Source organism: Motacilla alba, chromosome 1, assembly GCF_015832195.1.
Source record: "Motacilla alba alba isolate MOTALB_02 chromosome 1, Motacilla_alba_V1.0_pri, whole genome shotgun sequence".
In the NCBI taxonomy this organism is placed as follows: Eukaryota; Metazoa; Chordata; class Aves; order Passeriformes; family Motacillidae; genus Motacilla; species Motacilla alba.
The window spans coordinates 92,559,959-92,584,703 of NC_052016.1; the positions used below are offsets into that span (position 1 = coordinate 92,559,959).

General features: G+C 37.9%; 1 protein-coding gene across 2 annotated transcripts in view; it reads left to right on the forward strand.

The window, feature by feature from the left end:
* GABRB3 (gamma-aminobutyric acid type A receptor subunit beta3) overlaps positions 1-24,745 on the forward strand; it is a 199,364-nt gene that overhangs the window by 141,837 nt on the left and 32,782 nt on the right. For both annotated transcript variants that reach the window (XM_038139535.1, XM_038138694.1), the window contains one exon: positions 20,161-20,381. In XM_038139535.1, coding sequence (XP_037995463.1) covers positions 20,161-20,381 — 221 coding nt within the window. The remainder of the gene's footprint in view (positions 1-20,160; positions 20,382-24,745) is intronic.

Here is a 24,745-nt window from a genome sequence, read left to right on the forward strand (position 1 = left end):
TTTTTACTTAGGTCCTTTCTGCTTTTCATATGTATATTTATGAAGATACTGAATCTCCACCATCTGCATTTTCAAATTGTTTCAGGCACTGGTATGACACGTAATTTTTCTTGTCTAACTGAATCATGTGAAAGGTGCTGCCCTCTTAGTGTTTCAGCTATTTCTGTTATTTCATCAGAGGTGTGGGTTCTCTGGTGAAAAGCATAACTGCAAAAATGCTGTATCTCCATTTGACTGAAATACTTGCAAGGCTTCTTAAGGAAAGTGTCCTAGAGCTTGGGTTCTTTTCCTCCAGCTTCAGTGAAAATACATGACGTAAATATTTTGGGGTCAATATTTATTGCATATGGGTGTCATTCTGTGCTCCTTTCATTTGTACTGGTTTGAAATCTATCACCTAGTGGCAGTGTGTCATGTGACAGTAATAGATAATCAAAATATTTGCGTTTTGCATTGCCATATGAGAGAGAGCACAACCCCTCAATCCAGGCTGACTTCATTGCATCAGAACATTTGTATTTCCAAACAGTTTCCATCTCTGCTGCTTGGATTTTTTTCTAGACTGTAACTAAATTGAACACGTACAAAGGCGTACAAATCAGTTGTGGTGTTTTCTGCAAAGCTGCTTCTTCTTGTGGAGTGACAGCTACACAAAATGAATGGGACTTCATCATTATGGTTGGAGGCCCTAGTAAAAACTGCACTGCTGGTTTAACATGTTAGGGCTGAATTTTTATGGTTTTATGATTGTTCCAGTTTTCTTCTGAGACAGAAAACAGCAAAGACTATTGGAAATTATTTTGTAGTTTAGAATTTGCTGGACCAAGTTTGCTGAAGAATTTCTGATTAGAACTTTCTGGTTACAACTTCACAGTTAAAGTGATCAGTGAAGGGAAATTGTGTACACTCCAGAACATTTTTGTATGTTTTGAGTAAAAAGTGTCAATTTTTTCCTTGTGTATGAAGAGTAAAAGAATAAAATGTTCAGTAAAGAATGAATTGATCAGTAAAGATGCAACATGTGAAGAGTAAAAGAACAAAATGTTCAGTAAGGGTGCTATATTCAGAATAGCATTACTTATTTTTAGAATGGATTTTTAAAAATTGCTTAGAAATGGTTTGGCTAATCCATCTGAAGGAAGTTTCAACATCCTGGGAAAGTTGTGATATACGTTGTTTATGAAGACAACAAATAAGGAAATGCAGTCCCTGCATCATATTAATTTGGTTGCAATCTACTGTGATTCATGCCTTGATAATGAATGTTTTAATTATTCTCAACAGTTATCCTGAGGCCTTTCAGAGGGACTGGTTTGAAATCTATATAATTCAAAGGAAAGTCTCCAGACTACTAAGTGCCATTTCCTTAATGCTGCGTGCATCAATATCCAGGTGGTGAGACCTGAATGAACCAGTGAATACTCCTCCTCCTGTAATTCAACATTAAAACACACAGCAGTATTCGCCCTTGGAAGCTCCCAAAAAGAGAGGGATCAGTAGCCATTTACCTTTTTTACCTGCATGTAAATCTTAGAACAAAATGCAGAATGCTTCTGGTTGAATTTAAGAAGTCTTTTAGTCTTTTCTCTTCCTTCTGTCTGTTGAATTTATGGTCCTGATAAACATGAGTCCAGGTAGCTCAGATAATATGTAAAAACTTGAGCATATTGATAAAATGGTTAGTTTTTAGATGGCTTCAAACATTTGTATTTTTTTCCAAGGTAGGGAGTTATATTTACTACTTATGTGCTTTAGAGAATTTTAGATTAGTGAGATTTAAACTGGTTACGTCTAACATTGAATAAACACAGCTGATGGACAGAAAAATGGTAAAAGCCAGAAAACAGCAACCAGCAACATTTCTAAAACCATCCCTGCAGAATTCCATTACTGCTTGTTATTCACAGCACTTTCAGAAGGAAGAGAAATATTTATTAAAACACATTCACATCAATACAAGTACTGGCTTCTGGAAAAAGATTGATCCCAACACCTTAAAATGTTCTATTTCAGTTTCTGCACAGTTATATCTGTGTGAATCCAGACTAAATCCACAGCAGAGAAATAAGGAAGAATCTATTGCTCTGGTTTGATAATACTGTAACAAAAGTAATCTAAAAAGCATATAGTGGCAGAAACAAGTATGGGGGAATGCATTTAGAGGAAGAAATATGATTTCCATGGAAGGAGAAATGCATTTAAAAGCAGAGATCAAATTAGATATACTCAGAAACAAAAATATGGCAAGAAGGATAGAGCTTCAGCGACATAGACCATATCATGGATGATTGTAGGTTGAATAATAAAAAGAAAAGAATCAAGAAATGAAGAATATTCCTGAGCAGAAACACAGTTTATAGAAGGAGGAAGAAATGTTCAGCAGGCAGAACACAACAGAAAAAGCCAATGGAATGCTTTCCCTGAAAGAAGGGGAAAATATGTGTTTAATTTTTTGTTGTATTTACTCTTGCATCATAGCATTCTACATGAATCATTATTTTATTGTTTACTGGGAGAAATTAACATCTCCTTCACACAGGAGATGATGGTACAACCCCATCAGAACCTGGAGAGTTCTAATAGCATCACATTAGCTGAATGTGGCCCATTATCTGTAAATTGTCTGTCTGAGCTAAGTCCAGAATCTGAATCACATGACAGAAATAATTTTAAATGGGCAGCTCTTCTGCTGTGGCTCTGTTTTAGAGAATGCTTATCTGGGCATTGACATGCTAGAGGCCTCCATTAAAGCTGTGAATGTGTTTACATCCTATCTAAGTGCAAGATTAACAGTGTTTGAGTGTAGGCTACACATTATCACTGTTGTTCCAGGTTTTTGACAATACTTTCTCCATGTGATGCTTCCTTTCAGTCAAAAGTGAGCGTAACCCTTGATGCCAGAATAAGCATACTTAAAATAAAACATCATCCTGATATGGTGATGTAGAAACAGTCTGAAAGCAGAAACTGCTTGTAACTTACACCCTGGTTTTGCAAGATGTTGGGGTGCCAAAGAAGAGTGTTAGCCCTGCTTTGTGTCTTCTTTCTTAGTCAGCCTCTCATGAGCTCTTCAATGTTAATCAGTCACACTTGGATCCTGGTACTGGGGCATTAGACCACTTCTAGGAAACTCTGCAGTTCAAATCTCAAGAGCACAAAGGGCTGCAGCTCCTGTCTCCTGACTCATCAGGCTACTCAAACTGCACCCTCAAAGCAGGGTCTTGTCTCCCTTTTTCATACGCCTAAGCCTTTATGTCACTTTTTGTTCAGGCAGCCCATCAGCCCCATGGTGTCTCCACAGGCTGCATAGGTGCAGCTTGCCGCTGTCATCCCTCCAGTATCAGCAGACTTTGTGCTCATGGTTTCACTGCTCTTGAGGTTTGTGTTTTGGTTTCCAAATGCATGTGTGCGCAGTGTGAAGTACACACTTGAACAGAATTACTATATATATAACAGTAGCTTTGTGACTTTAGCCCTAAGAGTGCTTGGACAAGTCCCATAACTTCTGGTTTAGTTCAGATTTTCTGGTTTTAGCACTACTTGAATCTTCCATTAGTAGCAATCAATGACAGCAACCAGTGAATCAGATCAACATTAATTAGGCAACTGATGCCTCTAAATATAATTAATGTCTTTTTCCTAATAAATAAGAAAAAGATCTGATTACATCATTCTAATTAATTCCCATTAAAATGTGAACAATTTGTTTCCATAGAGCTTCAGTAAGGAGTTCAAGATCATAGGTAGCTTAGGAGCCTACATCCTCACTGCACCTAAACACCTTTTTTTTTTTTTTTTAAAAAGGACCTGTTGGTTATTTTTTATAAAAGTTGGAGGTTTTTTTCCTTTCTGTGAAAGTTTAATGCTAAATGATGAAGAATTGTGTGTGGGCGGTTCTTGAGGCAATCAATTGTACACTGTCTTTGATTATATATGAGGATGGAGTATTTCCTTCCTTAGGATCAAATATATAAAGTAAAATAAAGCAGATACATGCTGACAGTGTGTTTTGCTAAGATGTGGATGCACATGATCTGTCCATCTCTGGTTACTCAGTCTGAAAGGAAACAGTGCATGTGGTGTACGGATGGAGTCACCATACACTCAATTTTTCATGTCACTGAGCTAAACAAGCCAGTATTTGATTCAGAAGACAGGTGCTCTCTTCCCTTGGGCTTTCATCAGCCCTTCCCCTGCACTTTCCCCAGCTGCAGTTTTTGAAGAAAGGTGACCATAACTTTTCAGCCTATTTTAGAAGAAATTTGAACTGGTACCTTGTGCAGTGGCACTTTGACTTCCATAGCCTGCTGCATGCTAGCATCATTATAGTAGCATCTTTCACAGAATCACAGAATCACAGAATTTCTAGGTTGGAAGAGACCTTTAAGATCATCGAGTCCAACCCATGTTCTAACACCTCAACTAGATCATGTCACCAAGTGCCGCATCCAGTCTTTTTTTAAACACATCCAGGGATGGTGACTCCACCACCTCCCTGGGCAGATGATTCCAGTATTTGACCACTCTTTCTGTGAAAAACTTCCTCCTTAATTCCAGCCTGTATCTCCCTTGGCACAGCTTGAGACTGTGTCCTCTTGTTCTGTCTGTTGTTGCCCGGAGAAAGAGACCAACCCCCAGCTCAACACAGCCACCCTTCAGGAAGTTGAAGAGAGTGACAAGGTCACCTCTGAGTCTCCTTTTCTCCAGGCTAAACAACCCCAGCTCCTTCAGTCGTTCTTCATACAGCTTGTGTTCCAAGCCCCTCACCAGCCTCGTTGCTCTCCTCTGGACACGCTCAAGCATCTCAACGTCCCTCCTAAACTGAGGGGCCCAGAACTGGACACAATACTCAAGGTGTGGCCTCACCAGTGCCAAGTACAGGGGAAGAATGACCTCCCTGCTCCTGCTGGCCACACTATTCACATAGGCATTTCATTGATATGAAATATCAATATCACTAGGCACATATGCCTGGTGCTCTTGTAATTGTCCAAAACACCCAGCTTCATCATCTATGATTTCTACTGACTGATCAGCTATTGTTGTTTTTGGTCCCTGGGCATGCAACTTTCCTCTTCTATGTTCCCCAATTTCAAATAATTTCTTTCCTCTTTACTGAAAGGAGAGCTTAGTGGAATAACTGAAGTGTAGTCCAAACTATGACAGTCAAATAAAGTCTAGTCTTATGAAAGGCAGGGGCTAATTTTCCACAGTTTTCAATATAATTTGTCATTGTCTTTAATGGAAACACCCAAATGGCATTGCATTTTGTAGACTTTTTAAGACTATTCTTGCAAAGAAATGTCAATTGATTTTGAAAATTTGAAGTATGTGAAATAAATACTTCTTCTCCAAAAAAGCAATATTGCCTAGTGATATTTTAAAAATCACTTCTAATTAAATTAGCCTTCTAGAATTCATAGCCACAGGTAAAGGTTTTGAAACACTAGCTTCAATCCTTCATGCATTTCAGGTGGCTTTTGAATGATCACAAATTAGTTTTTTTGAAATGTTGACTATAACCCAGAGCCTTTTTAAAGCCTAGGTAGGCAATCCATGTTACTGAAAAGATGAGTTAGTGTGATTGAAGGGCACCGTGTGTCTCTCTCATATACTGTAGCATGGAACCAGGATTTAGAGACTGCATGTCTGCACATACAAATGCATGTATAATCTGTGCTCCTGGTAGGAAAGATAAATTCTTTATATTTGTATTTAGTCATTATATAATCAGGGACCCACTTTATGAATCCATTTGCAATATGTCTGCCATGTCATGCTATTGTAGTAATAATGCATAGATCAATAACTCAAGCAAAGGCTTTTTTCTAAGCATAGAATAAATCACTTAGCTGGGGGAACAGAGTCTGAGTTCAAAGAAAGTCAGGTTGTTTTTTTTATTGTAAACACATTTGTTACAGTTAGTTGTCAAAGATAATCAATCAACCATGTTTTTCAAATGCATCTATTTCTGTTATTACAGCCAAATTTCTGAGATCTCTTTTCCCACTATAGCATCAGATGTTTTAATCTGTTCAGCATCTAGCAGCTTCTACTCTGAAGGTGAGCTGCTGGATTTGGGACCATGTAGAACACCTGTACATGTAGGAATGAATTCTTTGTGAGATGAACCTGGAAAAATGTGAAAGAGATAATGTAAAACTTGGTTATAACACACATAGATCTACATTTAGTTTCTGAGTTAGATATACGGGCTACTTTATGTTCTTGTTTTATACAATTAATAATTTGGTAATTCTGTTTCTGCTTGTAGCTGAAAACTGCAAATCTAATTTGAAAAAGATAAACACCATTGTCACAAAAAGTAGCCAATAGTGGAGAAAAAGTATTTGTTTGTATAAATAGAAACAGAATCAAATTTGAATATAGTACAATAAGGTGGAGGAACAATTATGTTTAGCTTCTCTAATGATCTATATTGGCATGCAATATAGTTTTAGGTACATCTTTCTCATCCAGCAGAATTTGAACTATTTACAAGTTTTGTACCATCTACAAATTTTGAACTTGCTCATAAGCAGAGTCATTTTGTCTGCATACTGTGGACAAAACCAGGTGACATTATAGTGAAATAAGCAGTCTTAAAATTTGAACTGCTAAAATAATTTTTCTGTGGTTTTAATGCATACTTTAAAATAAAATATTTCTTCCTTTACTGGCATGATCTGTATGTATGAGATGACATAACCGACTTCGCATTTGGTGTGAATCGGGTGACCTCTTGATTTGAGACTGGATTGCTCTCACAGCAGTTGTCAGGTTTTGGCTTTTCCTGATCATAGCACCCTAGAAACCCACCACACTCCCTTTCTGACATGCCTTCTATATGTAAAAGATCCCAGAGACACTCTCCAGCAATTTGTCCCTGGACACAGCAGCAAGTCCAGGAGCTGCACTGTCAACAAGTGATCCAAAATTCAAGAGTATAGATATGCCTGAGGGAGGTGGAGAAGCTGCACAAGCTGTTGTGGGGTTAGAGGTTCTACAGGGGGTTTATGGGTAAACTTCTGCCTGTAACTGTTGTGTTGTGTTAAATAGCACCATTTAAACTGGTTGTTTTAAACAATTTAAAATTTTTCAATAGGCAAAACCCACTCAAATAAAATGTGAATGGTGTTACAGTTGAAAAATAAGGATATTATCAAGGATATTATCCCTGTTGATCAACTTATCAGGAGTTGGACTTTGATGATTCTAGGTCCCTTCTGACTCAGAATATTCTATGATTTCATGAGCTTAAATTGGAAAGAACACGGTTCTGATGTCGAGCTCCAAACTAATTTAAATTTACATATGTATCTATCATCTTCAAACTATGTTTTCTCTTGGAATAATGTATGGCTTGTGATTATTTGCCAACTTCACAACTATAAAATAGATATGTTAGCTATCTGATTCATTGCCATGTCATTGGCTTCAAAGGTATTTTGCCTCCTCTTCGCAAAAGTCTGTTTTTTTTCATGATCTTACTCATGCTACGCATATGCAAGTATCAAAAGGTAATAATTAGACACATCTGCTTACATTTGCCAGGAGCAGATGCTAGACAAATTAAAGTGAACATGATTATCACTCAAAATCATTAAAAAAGTGACTCTAAAATAATTTCTGAACTTTGACAGACAGTAAAATATTCTACATTGACATATTTGTGCTATTTGCAAAAATCTCATGTTCAAAATCATCATATGCAGTTGGATCAAAAATGAATTGTGTGTTTCAGGTTACAACTTCTACTTCCTTTCCCCTGGGAAAGATAAGTTGTCAGCCGTGACAGCAATGCTTATTAACACCACAGGACAGTCACATCAGCTCCTGAACAACACTGCAGAGTCCTAAATGACTTCATAGCATGCTCCAAGAAGATAAAGACACAAGAAATGAAGTTAAACCTGAAATCTGCCTTTCTTGGTATTCAGTTTCCTGCTGTGGGCAATGATGAATGCTCTAGCATAGGATAAAAGTAGATTTAGACTAAGTTATGTTAGTTTTCTTATTCCAGCATCAAACTATGAAACTGCTCAGGGGCTTCCTGGAACATCTGCTTATTTTTGGTGTCAAGCAGAGGGTAAGAATCACATAGTTTAAACATACATATACATATACCTACACATATACATATATGTGAAAATAGAATATCCTTTCAGTTGTTCAGAGCCTAACATCTGGTAATTTTATTTGCTGGTCTCTGTCTCTTAAAAAGGAGGAGGAGTAAATAGCTGTTGGCCTCCTCCACAGCGTTATTACAGAAATCTTCAATTTATCACTTATTTGCTTCTTTTGTAGGCAGAAAAGTCCTTGCATGTTTAGTCTGGTTTTATATGGAGTTTTGTGCCCTTCATTCCCCTTGTTCCTTGTACCTTGTTATGCTCTGCCCTGGTGAGGACAGGGGCCTGAACTGTACTCAGTATTCAATGTGTAAGTCAACTAAAATGATGCAGTGCAGTGAGTTTTCCTTTTTTCTTCAACACTTTCAGAAACCATGGAATGGTTTGGGTTGGACCATAAAGATTATCTGTTTCCAAACCTGCCACCATGTGCAGGGATGCCACTCACTAGATCAGGTTGCTCAGAGCTCCATTCAGACTGGCCTTTCTACCTCTTTTCCAAATAATGTTAGTAATGTTTGCTTATTTTGACTTTACAGAATGCTGAACTGATTAATTCATGAAAATGCTGGTTAATACCACTTTTTTTTTTCCTGAGTGGCCATAGTTAGCTCAGAACTTACAAATTAGTCCATAGTTAGGACTGTTTCTTGTTTTTTCCCCATGTGCATTACTTTGGGCAAGCATTGAATTTTTTTTCTGTTTTATCACTCAGGCATACAGAATGCTGCTGTCCTTCTGCACCTCCTCACACCTCTAATTTCTACTATTCAAAGAAATGTTGTAGCAAATTTAGGTACCTCAGTGTTCATCTCCTGTCTGTCATGTTTATGAGGATGATGGAGGCCTGCAAACATCCTCATTCAGGTCAGCAGGTGACCTCCCACTGTTGCAAAAACTGCTGGTCTCTGTTTCTTGTCTTATATCTGGTCATTAACAATGTAAATGTAAAACATTCTTGCTTTACGAGACTTTCTTTTAATATCATTTGATGATTTATAGTAAGTGTTTATGCCTTTAAATATTAATGCTTAGACAATTTTGTCTCGCTTTTTTATTTTGCTTTTCTTGTATATCTTCTTAGCTATTTTCTTTTCCTTTGGATATGATCTCCTTCTTATTTTTGAAGTACGTATTTTTAGTTGTAATAAAGTAAACATTCTGCTGCTGGTTTGTTTGTTATTCAACTGTTGCTTTCAATATTTAAAAATCATATTTTGATGACTATAAACAATCTTCTCCAACTTTGAAGCAAGATTTTAAGTTTTATTTTTTGAAATCAAAAACTATTTTAATGTTAATTTAGTAGTTTCTCAGTTTAAAAAGAGAATTTCCCAATTCCATCAGGTTAATGAGCAGTGTTTCTGTCACAGCATTTTGCCCCATGATTTGCACATTTCTCAGAACCCAGTCAGGGGTATCTTGGCTTGTTTCAGCTTTTAGCAAAAGCTTCTCCATGAATCAGTCATTTGTGGTGTCATTTAGTCTCTTCATCACACCCCAACCTGACATTTACCCAGTCTGTGTGGGGGTGATTGAAGTTTCTGATTACTAACTTGTTTTCTTATTGTCTTTTAAATCTCTCTTGGTACCTCACTCACACCACTGTCATCCTGATTAGGGAGTGACAGCTTTTTCTAATATTTCTGTAGTCCTGGTGTCTTAATCCATAATGTGCAACATTCAGAACAATTATCTGATGCAAAGCATTCTTTAACATATACTGCATCCTTTTTTTCTTGCCTGTGTAGTTTGTATTTTCCACTGAGTGCCTTTCATTCCATCAAGTTTTTCATGCTCCTGTTAGGTCAATATTGTCTCTTAAAACTAAGTGTCCTCATTTCTTTATCTAATTTAAAACTGTAGCATTTCAATAGTAGGATGCATGTATTTGATCTGGTTGCTATTTTTTTCTATGCTATCTTTAAATGGTATTTTTGGGCATGGAATGAGCTTGTGTCCTACCTGAATTTTATGAACTTCTGTCCTATGTTTCTTCTCAAGGATAGAAAGCTTTTTATAATTTCACCCCTCTATGATATATCCTCAAGCCAGATTTTCTTCTGCACCTGTTTAAGTTTCCTCTAGTCTTTAATTCAATCTCCTTCTTCAGTGACCTTCCTGGTGTTTACTTACAGCAGCTTTATCTGAATCCCATTTTTGTTGTAAAGACTTTGTGCAAAGTGTGTCCAGTTCCTGATGAGTCTAAACCCTCCATTCCTCCGCCATTGTCTGAAGTCAGCATGAAAGACGCTGCTGGAGCAAGAGCAGAGGTAGATAGATGGTCAAGGATATAATTTTCATATTTGGGAGGTCACCTGTTCATCCTAGCTGAGTGACTCTGCAGAATACTAATCTCTATCTGAAAGCAATGGTATACAATGTACCTTGCTCATGCTGATTTACACAGACTCTTTTTTTCCATCCAAAGGCCTCGTGGGGAAAGTGATTTCTTGCTTCATAAATGCACTTCCTCCTTCTGAGATATTTGACATTAGTAGATGAATTGAGTAAATAATTGAGCAGTGGTTATCAGCTGAAAGACAACTCAGTTTCTGTAAATAACTTGTCCCTGCCTGTGCTTCTGAATTTGAGGTGTGTCTTTGAAATCAGTGTGTTCACCTAGCACAGATGTATATGAGGAATTTTTCTGTGAGTGCACATTGCTGGATCATGTCCCACTTCCCAGCCACTAGCATCCCCCAGTCCTCATCGGGGCTGCTCTCAATCCCTTCTCCATCCAGCCTGTATTTGTGCTTGGGTTTGCCCTGATGCAGGTACAGGGCTTTGCATTGGCCTTATTGCACTTCATGAGGTTCACACAAAGGGGAAAGTAATTATCTCCTACAGGATCAGTTTTGTTCTAAATATCCTAAGTAGACACAGATCCCTGAACATATCTCCTTTATAGACCATACTGTTTGTGGCTTAGAGAGTTAGGCAGCATTGTAGTTTGAAAGTCTCCTTCTTTTTGTTTTTGCAATTGCACACTTTGATTCCCTTCCAAAAGTTATTAGCAGAACTTTGCAGGATATTCATATCTCATGCAAGAGGGGAGACCCTCCTTCAGCAGGATATTTCCCCATAAAATCTCTCACAGCCTGCTCTTTAAAGGACACTGTCAGAAGGACATGCTCTCCACAACTTCTTCCACAGGTCTCTGTACAGCAGGAAGTTTTTGTGGATGTTAAATATCATGTATGCTTGCAATATGTCCTCTTGGGTGCAGCTTTTGGGGGATTTTGTCTATTTATTTCTTTATTTTGTGCTTTGCTGAGTTTCATGAGCATTTCCATGTCACAGGATGTTTGTCCTACTAGCTGTAATGAGTTGTGAGTAAATGCATGTTTTCCCTTTGACTTAGCAGGCATCCTAATTTTGTTACTCTAAGATATAGAGTTGGAATTAGCATTAGTAATGGAGTGAAAGAAGATGTGAGAGAAGCTGGCAGTGTGAGTGACACATCTGGAGGGAATGGAGGAGGCAGCAGAGGATAGTTCAGGCATCACCTTTGCAATCCTCAGCTGTTGCTTTGACTTTTTAAGATTTTCTAAGCCTTCTGATGTTTACATTCTTGTAACGAACTTTCTCACACACTTTATGTAAATAACTTATTGTTTTGCATTCTTTTATGGAGGAGGAGAAACTGATAGACTGTTGGTTTGTCCAGTGTCATTGGAGAGGTGGCACTTTCACCCCCCAGTCCACTGTCATTTTTGAAAATCTATGAATGTTGGAGTCAGAAATTAAAAAGCCTTTTTTTACCTTGAGAGAGGAGCGTGTCCGCATCGTGTTATTTCGTGTCCTATAGTAACACTCAGCCACCATGGATAAGTCTCTTCCAGTTCATTCCCTTGCTCTGAAATGAACAGATTTCATTGCCTGCTGCAAATGAACTACCCTCTTACATATATAGAGCCTCAGTGGCCAAGGTATCTGTAGTGGCAGGGGATCTTCATGAAAGGCAGAGAGGCAGCGGGCAGCCAGGGCCCATCCCATCCCAACCCAGAGCAGGGCAGCTGGGGGGCACCAGGACAGCCTCAGCCCTGGGTTCGGGCACCTCCCTGGGGCTGGGGACAAGTCATGGGCCCATGGGAGGGCTGGGCTTGGTTGGCCCAGGGCTGGCTAGAGCAGCTGTGGAAACTGGAGACCAGCCCTGCTGTGGCATCGATGGGGCAGGAGCTGATGGACCCAGGGGACTGACCAGGAGTCCTGGGCCCTGGGCTCTGGCAGGGTGTGGGGATGTCCTCCAGGCCTGGTACTGAAAATACACAGATTATGTTTCAAGTTTAGCATAGCTAATGTGTTCTTGCTCTCTTTCTCAAAGGGTGTTTTGTTCACTCTGTCTTGAATGGGTTTTCTTGTAAGAATATCTGCTGTTTCACATAATTACAGACAGCAAGTAGAACTTTGGGTGTCAGCCTTGCTGCTCCAGTGCCAGTGAGATTGGCTGGCTCCTAGAGTCAGCAAATGGATAGGCTGGGAGATGAGAAAATTTAAGAAATTCTTCCCACAGTGGAGTAAATACTCCTTTTTTTTAACCAAAAAGTGTGGATGTAAACAAATATGTATTTTCATTCAAATGCACATATCCTTCAGCTCTCTCTTCCTAAATATAGTTTTGATTTTTTGTGGACTCTGGAGTGATTTAAAAAGTATCTACAAGTGCCTTTACAGTGGTCTTTTTACAATTCTGTGGTGACAAAAAAAGGTAGACTTTTCAGTGTGAAATATTGTTTACTGATTTTTTTGGAATGTTTTTCATGTTCAATCACAGCAAATAAGAGGGGCATGGAGCTATGTATTTATGGTCACAGTATTTAAAACACATCTGCGTATGCCCAACTTTGGGGTCTGTGCTGGAACACCTTGCAGACACTAAAAGAGTGCATGCATTCAATTGTCTAAGAAGTTGGAAGGCCTGAATAAATATGACAAATAATATCAACTTACAGGGCTTTCTCAGAGAGGTTTTTTTTTTTCCTCCCAGATTTATATTGATAGTTCAAAAAACACAAAGGAAATATGTAAGATTATGTATTTATGGAAACAGTAAAGTAGAAGTGTGAGAAGTCCTTCATTCTCTAATGTAGGTACCTGGTATATCCCAAAGTTTTAACCTCTTTTCATACCTCCAAACTAAAACCAAAGTAAACCTACAGCTTTAAGGTGACAGGGCAGTAGCTCATTTCTCCAACTCACTGGTGGCACATCCTGTTACTGTGTAGGAGGCACAATCCATTAGTTGTCAGTTCCCATCTCTCTAAGGTCAGCTGCCTCAATCGTGGGAACCAGCTGACAGCTGATAGAAGTTGATTTTTTCTTCCCTGTATGCTGTTAGCAGGATTTCAATTAGTGCAATTAAATGTACCTGTTTTTATGAGGTCTCGTTGGCATTAAAAAGTGCTTCTTGAAACAAGTTCAGTGAATCACTTAGCCTAGTATTATTTTTCTTTTGTATGTCTCTTTTTTTTTTTTTTTTTTTTTTTTTTTTTTTTTTTTTTTTAGGGTATTTGATGGTATTTTTGGTAACTTGATCTCTTTGTGAGTTTTCAAGAACAGCATCTATACATCTGGCATTTCTATTTGTCTTTCTTAGGAGTGACCTATCTGATACTGAATTTTTTGTTCTATCTGTCCATCAGTAAGTGGATTTTGATTGTAATTTATCACAAATTCTTTGGACAGCTCTTCAGGGATGTAGTATAAGACCATACTTTTTTTTTTGCTAGCTTTCTGCACTGGATCAGTCCTTTGGGAATAGAAATTCCTGATTTCTGAGAAGCCTGGGGTGTTATAATACCTGTGATACTCTGAATCAGAAAAGGTATATTGAAGTATTCTCCCCCCACCCTCATCTGTCAGGGATTAAATAGCCCAGGCTGTCTTCCTGTTGTCTTATGTCCCTCAGCTTAAATATTTGCAGGAACTTGTTTTTTTCTCTATATTCACCTTCCAAAGCTCACCCCAAGCAATTGCTTTCTTGTCAGCTGGTGTGCTCTGATGTTGGGATGAGAGAACACCCCAAGAGCAGGAAAGCATCCCCATCAGTTTGGGGTGGGTAGAGGAACAGAGACAAGAGAGCCAATATCCAGATTTTGAAGAGTGAGCTCCACTGGCCATGGCAGGAAGGTGCTAGGGGCAGTACCCCTCAGGGTGCCCGGTTGCTCCCTTCATTCCTGCTCAGAAGCTTCAATTCCACTGCAGTGACCAACACCTGTGCCCGAAAAGCAGCGGAGGAGCTGCTTTGGCTGGTTGCTATGTCAACTGTGCTCTTTTTGCCTGCAGAAAGCCAAGCACTGGTTGGTATGGCAACCCTCCTCGGAGCACCCAAGGATGCTCGATGGGGAGCAGGCTCTTTGGAGAAGGCACTGGAGTATCAGTGGAGGTGGAAGCTCTTGTGCCAAAGGGTATGAGGGGCAGGAAAGATCCATGCAATCAGACATTTATTTGGAAAAAGGTTTTGTAGAGTCTAGTAGGTTCTTGGAGGCTAAATATTTCTTGTTTATAACACCATGCTTTCTTGTTTCAGTAGAAGAGGAAAACAGTAATGGTCATTTTGTACAAAAGATACCAAGACAACATTGATGTATGGAGGGTCACACTGAAATCAGCATGATTGAGCTGCTTTAGCTTTTCCTTAATGGAAGAGCATTGTAGCCACATGCTCAGGAAAATATGTGCTATGTTTTCAACCTGTCAGTATTGTAGAGGTTTTACATAATGTCAAAGAAAAGCCCAAGTCAGGATCTTAGAGGTGAGATGAGCCTTTACTGTAACAGCAGGTAGGCCAAGAAACATTAGAAGCAGCAGCTTTGGTGGACTAGAGTGCATGAGTGTGTGTGTATCTGTGTGCATGCTCAGATCTCCTTCACTCAGGCTGCCCAGGAACCAGATCTATTGCCAGAGGCGTTCTCATCAGGCAGTTCTCTTGTAAAAGAGTTTACAGAAAAACCGACTTTGGTTTCTTTCTCCATTTTCTGGCGATTGAGTAAGAAATTGTATTGTTTAGACATTGGACAACCCAAAATGTCAACAAGTAAAATATTATGTGAAAATACAGGTTTCAGGCATTGGAACAGGCTGCCCAGGGAAGTGGTGGAATCACCATTCCTAGAAGTGTTCAAAAGGTCTGTAAATGTGGAATGTGGGGATAAGGTTTGGTGCTGAATATGATAGTTAGTAATTGGACTCAATAATCTTAGAGGTCTTTTCCAGCATTACTGATTCTATGATTTGAAATTCTTTCTTTAATAATTTTTTTCTTTAATATGAAAGTTGCTGAAGCCATTACAAAATTTTGAATTCTGAGAAAAATGTTTATGTGATCATCTCACACAACTGACTAGCATTGCTGGTAAATTTTGATTTCTTATGGTTAGCCTTTCTGAAAATGTCTTTATTAAACTCATTGTTAGCTAAGTGAATTAATGTGGGCAATAATCTATTTGTCAGGTCTCTTCTGCGTATGGTAGGGTAACAGATTTACAGATATGTTGTCAAAGCATAGGGTTCATGAGTTTGGCTTTGCAACTCACTTTGGGCTTATTGGGAAGAATATAATTCAATCATCAATGGTGCAGAAATAGCTCTTTATACTACAGGAGCCATATCTAATTTTTGAAATTGTGTAGAAGGTGAGGGAAGAGACTTTGACGTTATTAAAGAGACTAAGGCATGGATTTTCAATAAATCTTTTTTATCCAATGAATGAGTACTTACTTTGTTAACTCATAAAAATTAAATAATCCAGAAACTGATGGTAAAAATCACATTTGTCTTTTGGTCAAGAAAACAAGGATGTGAATTTACATCCGAATACTAATTTAAATCAGGAAACTGCATTTCAGGTAGACACAAGGCTATCTTCTCAAGCAGTGAAATAGTTCTTTTTTGCATCATTTTTTTTTCAATATTTCAAATTATTTTCAATATATTCTTTAATTTTGCATTAATAATTTCTTTTGCTTATTTGCCATATTAACAGTATTCCATCTTAAATATTAATTGCAGTGTTTATCTAGCAATCATTTTGAAGGAACATTTTTACAGCTAATAGAAAACTTGTAAAATCAGTGATTCATGATCTAGTAAGACAGCAAACAGTGATAGTCAAATTTAGAGCATTATTGCTGCTATAATTATGTTAATTTTATTTTGATGAGCAAACTATATTTTCGAATATTTCTTTCACTGTTATTGAGTGAAGGAGAGGAAAACTAGAGATAACAAGCCCTGTAATAGGAAAAAAGTAATTGTTTCTTTTGCTATTACAGAATATTAGTATTTTTCATTAATTGGTCTTATAGTCAGTGCATTAGGTATTGTACATTATCTGTCTGAAGAGGCATTTTAGGATTAGGTTAGTTGTGTTTCCTGCATGGTATGCTTGGTCCAAGAGAGACAAATATAATGTAGAAAATGCTTAAAATGTCTTTGTACATGGTTAGCATATACAATATTTATTAGTCTATAATTCTTGCTTAAGATACATTAAAATCATAAGCAGTACATGTGAAGACCACAGATATTATACACTATTTAAGTTGTGATATCAGCCTCTTTATTGTTTTATTTAGATGTCTTATCTTGATAATATCCAAAGTATTATCTACTATTTGAGGTTTTTAAATTCTGTTTTCCAATCCCCTTGACCAGAGAAAACTATAATAAAAGAACAGCCATCGCAACTTTTTGTGTACCTTTCCTTACATTAGTGGCATTGTTGCCATGCTAGAAATTCAAGGATGCCCAGCACTGTCTTTTATCCTTGTAGGATGTTTCAGGGTCTTTAAATGCACAAAAGAAACATTGTGTTGCCTGTGCAGTCGAGCTTTTCCCATTCTGAGGACATTTCACCTGTAGTTGAGAAGCACTGTGTTTGTTGGCTGTCCGAGCTTTGAGTGATTTTGTTACCATGCTTGACCTGAAGCGTGTTATTGCTGTGAGGACCTGGAGAGGTAAATGTTGAATGTTGCATTGTACTGTTTGGGGGAATAAAATATGTTTTATGGAGGTCTTTGCTGCTGAGAAAATTGTCCGCTGCTCTTTGCAGTAGCTAGAATTTCCTAAAGCTGGCAGCTCAGTGTCATCTTTGACATACAATAGCACCCTAATGCAGTGGCTGTAGTGGTATGAATCGCTTCTGGCTTTAGACATCTACCCTCTTGACCTCCATATCAGAACTAGTCATCAGAAGCTCCCTGAAGAGAGGTGGCCCTTAATAAACTTTGTAGACTACTTACTGAATGTTAAAACTTCATTTTCTCATTTACCTGAAACATCTAGTTCATATTTTCCAGTCTACACTTAGAACATATTTGCGTTTTCCTCCGGGGTCTAGACTAGGAAAAAACTTTCTTTACACACAAAGTCTTGAAAATCAGTTAATCAAAGAATGAGAACTGATCCGTACAGGTTTTAAAAAGTATATTTTCTGCAGGTAGTGAGAGACTTGGAGCCACCCTAAGGAACTGGCCTTTCCTGCTCATTTATCACTCCTTGTAGAGCCAAGCAGTTTCAGTGCAGTTCTTATATAAACTTGTTGCTTTCTTTTTTTGGGGGGAATTGAAAAAGTGTGATGGTGGCCAAGCATGGTTCATATTAATTCTTACTGTCACCATCTTCAGAGCAAGTGAGGCTGGCAGAGCCCAAATGTACAAAATGCAAATATAGTCATACACATTAATGGACATAGAGTTTTGAGGGTCTTTTAAAATTTAAAATTAAGATTATATAATAAGTAAACAGGGTTAATAGCAAAAGAACTAGTGAACTTTGTACCTTAGAGAATGTGTTTTGGAAGTCCTTTTTTCATTCAAGACACAGTAAGTTTGGTTGTTTGATGGTTGTTTTGTTTCTGTGAATAATTTGTAAAGTTGTTCCCTGACATAATAAATGTTATTTTAAAATAAAATGCCAGATTATTAGTGCTTGTATTGTTATGTATGTTTTATTTAGCTGATTAATTACTCCATTCATTAGATGTTAGCATTTATTTTATCTTAAACCAAAGGAAAAAGAAAGCTAACCTAAAGCTTATTTTTTTCCGATGTACTGCTTCTCTTGTATTTTGGTGCTGGCCAGCTCAATTCTTTCAATGCTATGCAGTGCAACCCCTTTTCTTTATTTAATTTCTTAGTATTATTTTGTGCATAATACTGTGCAATTACACGTAGTGAGCTTTTGGTGTATTGTCCTTGTGTCCAAAACTTTTATAATCCCAAATTTCTTGACATTGCTGTGCAAACCATTATAGAAGCCAGCAAGTTTTGAATGTTAATTGAAACAAAATTTACTTAAACAGAGCAAAACAGAGCTGGTAGAGATGCATTTGATCTAATGCATCTGTGTTAGAAAACTGACTGCAGAGAATGTGAAGAGAGAGGTGGCCTTTGTGACATGGTAATGGGAGCAAGGCAGATGTGCCCAGTGTCTGAGGCACCTCATTCACTGCTGAGCAGGGACCGTCAGTCCCACAGAAGAAAGCTGCTGACAAAAAGGTTAGAGCTCATTCTCTTGAGCAGTCATGTCAGATTTGAGGTTTGAGGAATGAGATTCCTTCCAGGCAGTTCCACGTGGGCTCCTTTTTCCCATCACTGGGCCCTTTTGTTTTCAAAGGTCTCCTGTTAGTTTCTTAAAATGGGAACAGCTTTTCCTTGATATCTATAATGCTTTATTTTTCTAAGCAATTAAGTTTGATTTCTTTAAACCATAGCAGCTCCCTCATTAAAGAGAATGAATCACTGAGTCAAAAATACAAAGTCTCTGAGTGTGAAAGGCAGGCTCAAGTTTCATATGATTTCAAGGAAAGACCATAGGGCTTGAGGGAAACAGGGCAGGAGTAGTGCCTGGAATTGGATTGTGTCCACATGAAACCCATTACAAGAATGGACCATTCCCAACAGCCGTGCTCAGAAAACTTGAGCATCCTTTTTCCCAAACAAGCGGCAAGCCTGAGGGGGTTTGCATCACCAGCTTGTAGAACCAGATGCAAATGCAGGTATCCTGTGGCTTGCACACCTGCTGCTAAATATTTAAATGTGTTTGGAGATCACATAAATTTCTCAGTATTTTGTGAAGAATCTCATGAAGTGTTTTATTGTTTAGAGCGCTTCTGTAATTTGAAAATCAGAGTTTTAATGGCCTGTGCTTATGGTCTCATTTATTTCATGTGATTTATTTTTTTCAGTTTTGCTGGTATATAACTTTAAAATGTTCACAGGCATTTTTTAATGTTTTGTAATACCATGAAGCTAATGAATGAGGCCTACCATCTAAGCCTTTCAAAGCATTTCAATATAGCATTATTACGATATTAAGAAATCAGGTTAGCAAATTCTGGAATGAAAAGAAGAATTTTTAAATGGATGTTTTAAGCTTCTGTATTCATGTTTAGGCTTTTACATTAGTGATCACAGCTTGTAGTAGATACCATAAACCTTAAAACTGACAAAGTTATGAAAACCAAACATTGTTATTAGTGGGACTTTAATACAATTTACTGTTATTCAAGGTATCAGTGTAGTCTGTTGATGAGAAAATATTTGTGTTACTGCAAAATGCAGTCTCATACAAATGTGCATGTATAATCAACATACCTTCAGCTTATTTTTCAGGCAGAAATTTGCATACTGCTTCAAAATACTTTAAATGTTTTTTCCATTTATCTGTCATTTTTAAAAATAGGGAAAATGGCAGTATTTACCCATTGTGTCATTTATCATTCCACAAATATGATAATTTTGGGCAGTTGTCAGTGGAACTACATGAAAGAAAAGCATGAGCAGAACAAATGAAACTGATACCTGCTGAATTTCATAGAAGTTGAAATGCCCCCTTAGTCTAGAGTGATACTTGAATTAAATGAACTACTTATTAAGTGATACAAATATTTAATTTTTATTAAATATTTAAAAATAATAAATTTAAATTTAATCAACAGCAGAATAAGCTATCAACAGGGAAATTATTCTCCTAGTTACACAAAGTATAGTTGACTCTTGTACTTCTCTTTTTTTTTCCTCCCCAGGATTACACTTTGACTATGTATTTTCAACAGTACTGGAGAGATAAGAGGCTGGCTTATGCTGGCATACCTCTCAACCTGACGCTTGATAACCGAGTGGCAGATCAGCTTTGGGTGCCTGACACTTACTTCTTAAACGACAAGAAATCATTTGTGCACGGCGTTACTGTGAAGAATCGAATGATTCGCCTTCACCCGGACGGAACGGTGCTTTACGGCCTCAGGTCTGTGCTTCCACGATGAAGATTTCATCACTGCTGTTGTGTGTTGTTGATGTTTGCTTCCTGGTACAAGGTTATTACAAACATTGGTTAGCTTATTATGTAACCTTCCCTGTAACTCTAAGAGATGCCAGTAGAAAACAAATGACACACTCGATGTTTCTTAATTTTGCCAGAGGCGCCTTCAGTCAGGTTTTATCTGTTTCTGTACAGTCACCATATCTGGAAAGCCCACTGGCTATAGGAAGCAGAAAAGCACATATTAATTGTAAACCTGAAAATCCTGTACAAAATACAGGCAGTAAGACTGAATGTGGGTGCTTATGTTGTCTCTTGATTTGTTCATAGTCTATTAAAAAAAAGCCAGAAGTAGCCCTGGTTGGGGAGTCAGCCACAGCTAAGATCATGACGCAGTACTTTCAGTGATTTCCTCAAGCAGGAATCAGCACCGTAATTGCTACATTTCAAACCAGGGGTACAAAGTGACCTTACAGTCTCTTACTTTCTACCTATTTTAGGTTTGACTTGTGTTTTCTCTCTTTTCTGCCATAACTTTTATGGTTAGAAGTGCTGAAGTATCCTTCCCTTAATAAACTTAACTACACCAGCAAAAATCCTTATGGAAAACCCAGTAGTATCAAAATATTGCTTTCTTTGTACAGGTTACTTTATTTGCTCCAGTGGTTTAAACCAGCAAAACAAGTCTTTTGTAGTGAAAGCTCCTTTGCCATAATTGGAAGTTTCTTGTAGATTTAAGCAGAGATAATACTCAAGTATGGTGCACATAGGTAGTGAAGGATAAAAAGTCCCTAATATAAAAATGAATGAGATCAGAAAAGTGGTGCAGATGGGTTGTTTATCCAGTATTAGTATTTTACCTGCTTCTCTTTTTTATCAACAGTAGATCTTTTTACTTGACTTGGGTCTTGGCCCTCACCTATTTAACTCCTATTACATTATGGAGAATTGAATGAATCTTTCCAGACAAAATAGAGATAGACTCAGCCTAATATGAATCTTCAAAGAAGTTTAGAATATTTTCTCTGTAATTAACCAGTTTCAGCAAAACGAGGCTTTTGTTTTGCAAGGTATTGACCCAATCTGGAGCACTACAGGTTTAGGATGCTTTCCTCAAGTGGTTACAAGTAACAAAAATTTATCTGAGATATACTTGTTTTTCTTCATGTCAAGAAATATTCCCTCAGCAATATAGTAAAAAAAGTAAAGGAGATTAGAATTCTTGTGATCCTAGTAATATGTGGAAGTCTTTCTGTCGCATTCTACAAACATCTAATCAGGTGAGGATTATCTGTCATAGAGTAGTGTATTTGAATAATTTGGCTTCCTCTTCTGCAAAATACAAGTGTCCACAGCGGATGCATTTCACATAATAAGATTTACTTAGCAGGGTTTTCACCAGTGGCTCATGTGTAGTGCAAATCTTCCCTTTCCTTTTCTCTGAAAGCATCTAATAACCAGAGTGAGATACCCATGATATGAAGCTAAGTTACATAATGAAGAATGACTGTCTTAAATTAAATCATGGCAAAATAAAGACATTGTGATCAAAAGGAAGAAAATATATGAGCCTTATCTCTGCTGATTTAAAGACCTGTGCTTTGTGTTGTTCCATCACTACCCTACTTCCTCTTTTAGGGCTTCAGAGCATCCCAGTGGCATTGAGCTCAAGCTGCAGTCCAGGGGCAATGTGGGTTGAGGCCAGAACTTGGAGTTTTATGTTCCACAAAGCACAGGGTCACTCAGAATAATAGGTGAAATTTTGGAGGGTTGCAACCAATTACAGAACATCCACAGAACAAAGCATTTCCTCAACACATATACAATTGAAAGTGATCCCGAGGCCACACTGGATGTATGTTCTCTTCTGAACAATGTAGGATTTATCACATTTTTTAAGGACTTGACCTTCAGTCATCCAAGGTTCCTCTCTGCTTTAGAGAAAGCTCTTTGCTACTGCAGCAGAAGTTGGTGATACTGGGGGAATGGAACAGTAGCTTTTTGAAGTTCAGCCCATTTCTGGGGAATTTTTTTCTTTGGCCAACACACTGAATTTGTTCTACCTTCTTCAGAACAATCTACAAGGAAAATGCTGATAAAACAGCTCTTTTTTTTCATAAGAGACTACGGAGGAAATAACTATTTTATAGTCTGGGGATCAAAAATAGAGTCTGACTGCTTGTGTGTTTCTCATGCATAAACCTCTTATTTTTAGGCAGTACAGTGTTAAACATTAAAAGTAACTGGAGTAGAGGAATATATGTAAGGACTCACATAATTCTTACCCATATTTGAAACGTGATGGATGTTTGCAGGGTGAAAAGGTTAGTTGTGATCAGTCAGACAAGGCAACCATGTTTACTTCTTTTTGGGTGAATGTATTTCTGTATCAAGAAAGTAAACAGGACTGTGACCTAGTCACATATGAAGTATCTATATTGCCTAGACTGATTCATACTGTAAAAGTTTTAGGGACATAAAATATCCTCTTGGTTATACATGCAGAACCTCACAGCCCATCACAGATGGGATTCCTATACAATATAGCAGTATAATCAGAGGCAATGAGCACAGAAAAGGATAAGAGAATCTACATCCAGAGGAAAGAAAACCAGAGTATGAAATTATAAAAAATTAAAAACATTTCCCTTGTGTGTTGCTTTGACCCAAATTATATGTGTGTCTGTGTCTGTGTCCCACTTCATCTTTGTGTGGCTCGTAATCATTCCTCTGTCACTGCCATGATGATGAGTTCTTGAAACCTTGTTGTCTTGTGTCAGGCACCATCCTATCCCATAAAAATAAACCTGCTCTTCCTGGGAGCATGCACAAGCCTGAGCCATTTGTATTTGCTTTTGGTGTGCATTTGTGCAAGTTAAATTTGATTGCTTGAATGTTCATTCAGGAGGGACCTCTGAGTACTAAACTTACTTTGAAAAAATGAGGCAAATTTCTTTCTGTCTATTTCTAGCTGTATCTTCTTTTCTAGTTCATTTTTCTATAGTGTAAAAAAATTTATTGAGCAAGAATGAGTAGTTTCTGGTACTGGAACTTGTGATGCAAACCCACTAGAGTATGTGAACAGACCAAAATAAAAATACATTCCTTAAAAGTCATAACACAATTATTAAGTTGAATATAAATTTGCCAGCTGTATAATTTTTTACAATATTGTAAAATTAATAATTTGTGTTCTGTAAGGCTGGCATTTATAGATAGTTATGCAACATAATAGTTAAGAGTCTGCTAGCACATTCCCTTTTGTATCAACTTAGCTCATGTGGATTCTGCTGCAGGATCCCACATGAGACCTAGGTTAGTGTAGGCGAATCTTCCAAAGCACGGGAGAGAACCTTCATATCAACAATTTCCAAGCATGCCTACTTGTTTTACTTTGAGCACAGTTATTATTTGACTCAGGAGCAAGATCCTTTCATGGCACAATCAGTATGGCTTTTTTAAGCGCATCATTGCTTGCTTATCAATAATCACAGATTTAAGAATAAGTTTTCTCCTCTAAGACTGTATGTTAGTCTTTGTTTTACATGCTTAGTTAGAGCTGCTCTTAGTAATTGTATTGAGGAGACATTCAAAGAATCACAGAAAGCTTTGAGTTGGGAAGGACCTTAAAATCATCCTGCCATGGGCAGGGACATCTTTGATTAGATCAGGTTGCTCAGAGCCCTATGCAGGCCTCAACACTTACAGGGATGGATAATCCAGTACTTCTCTGGGAAACTTGTTCCAGTGCCTCACCACCCTCAAAGTCAAAATTTCATCCTAAAATCTGATCTAAATCTACCACCTTTCAGTTTAAAGCCATTACTCCTTGTCCTACCACTAAAAATCCTTCTAAAAAGTACTGCTCCAGCTCTCTCTTAGCCTATCCTTTGGTACTGGAAAACTGCTATACGTTCTCCCTGGAACCTTCTCTTCTCCAGGCTGAACAACCCAGATGATTAATCATCTCCATAGTTAATAGCCCTGTGTCTTACCACCTTGCCTGAGGTTCCAGAAGGGCATTTGCAAATGTTGGTTGCAGAGAAGACATTTCCCTAAACTGCAGTGCAGCTGAGGAACTGCTGTTTGTACACAGCTCCAGCCCACTGGAATTTGTGTTGCCAGAGGAACGAGAGCAATTCCCAGATGCAGCTTGGAGGAAGGCTGACCTAAGTATCCTCTTGTGATACATACTTAGGACCTGAAATCCTGTGGGACTAGCATAAGACTATTCAGAGGACTGTCAGAGAAGCCAGTGGTGACAAAGACATGATCATGTTGTAGGTAAGCACAAAGATCAGGTGTGTGCCTTTCTCACTGGCTACTGGAAGGAACACAAGTTAGAAGAT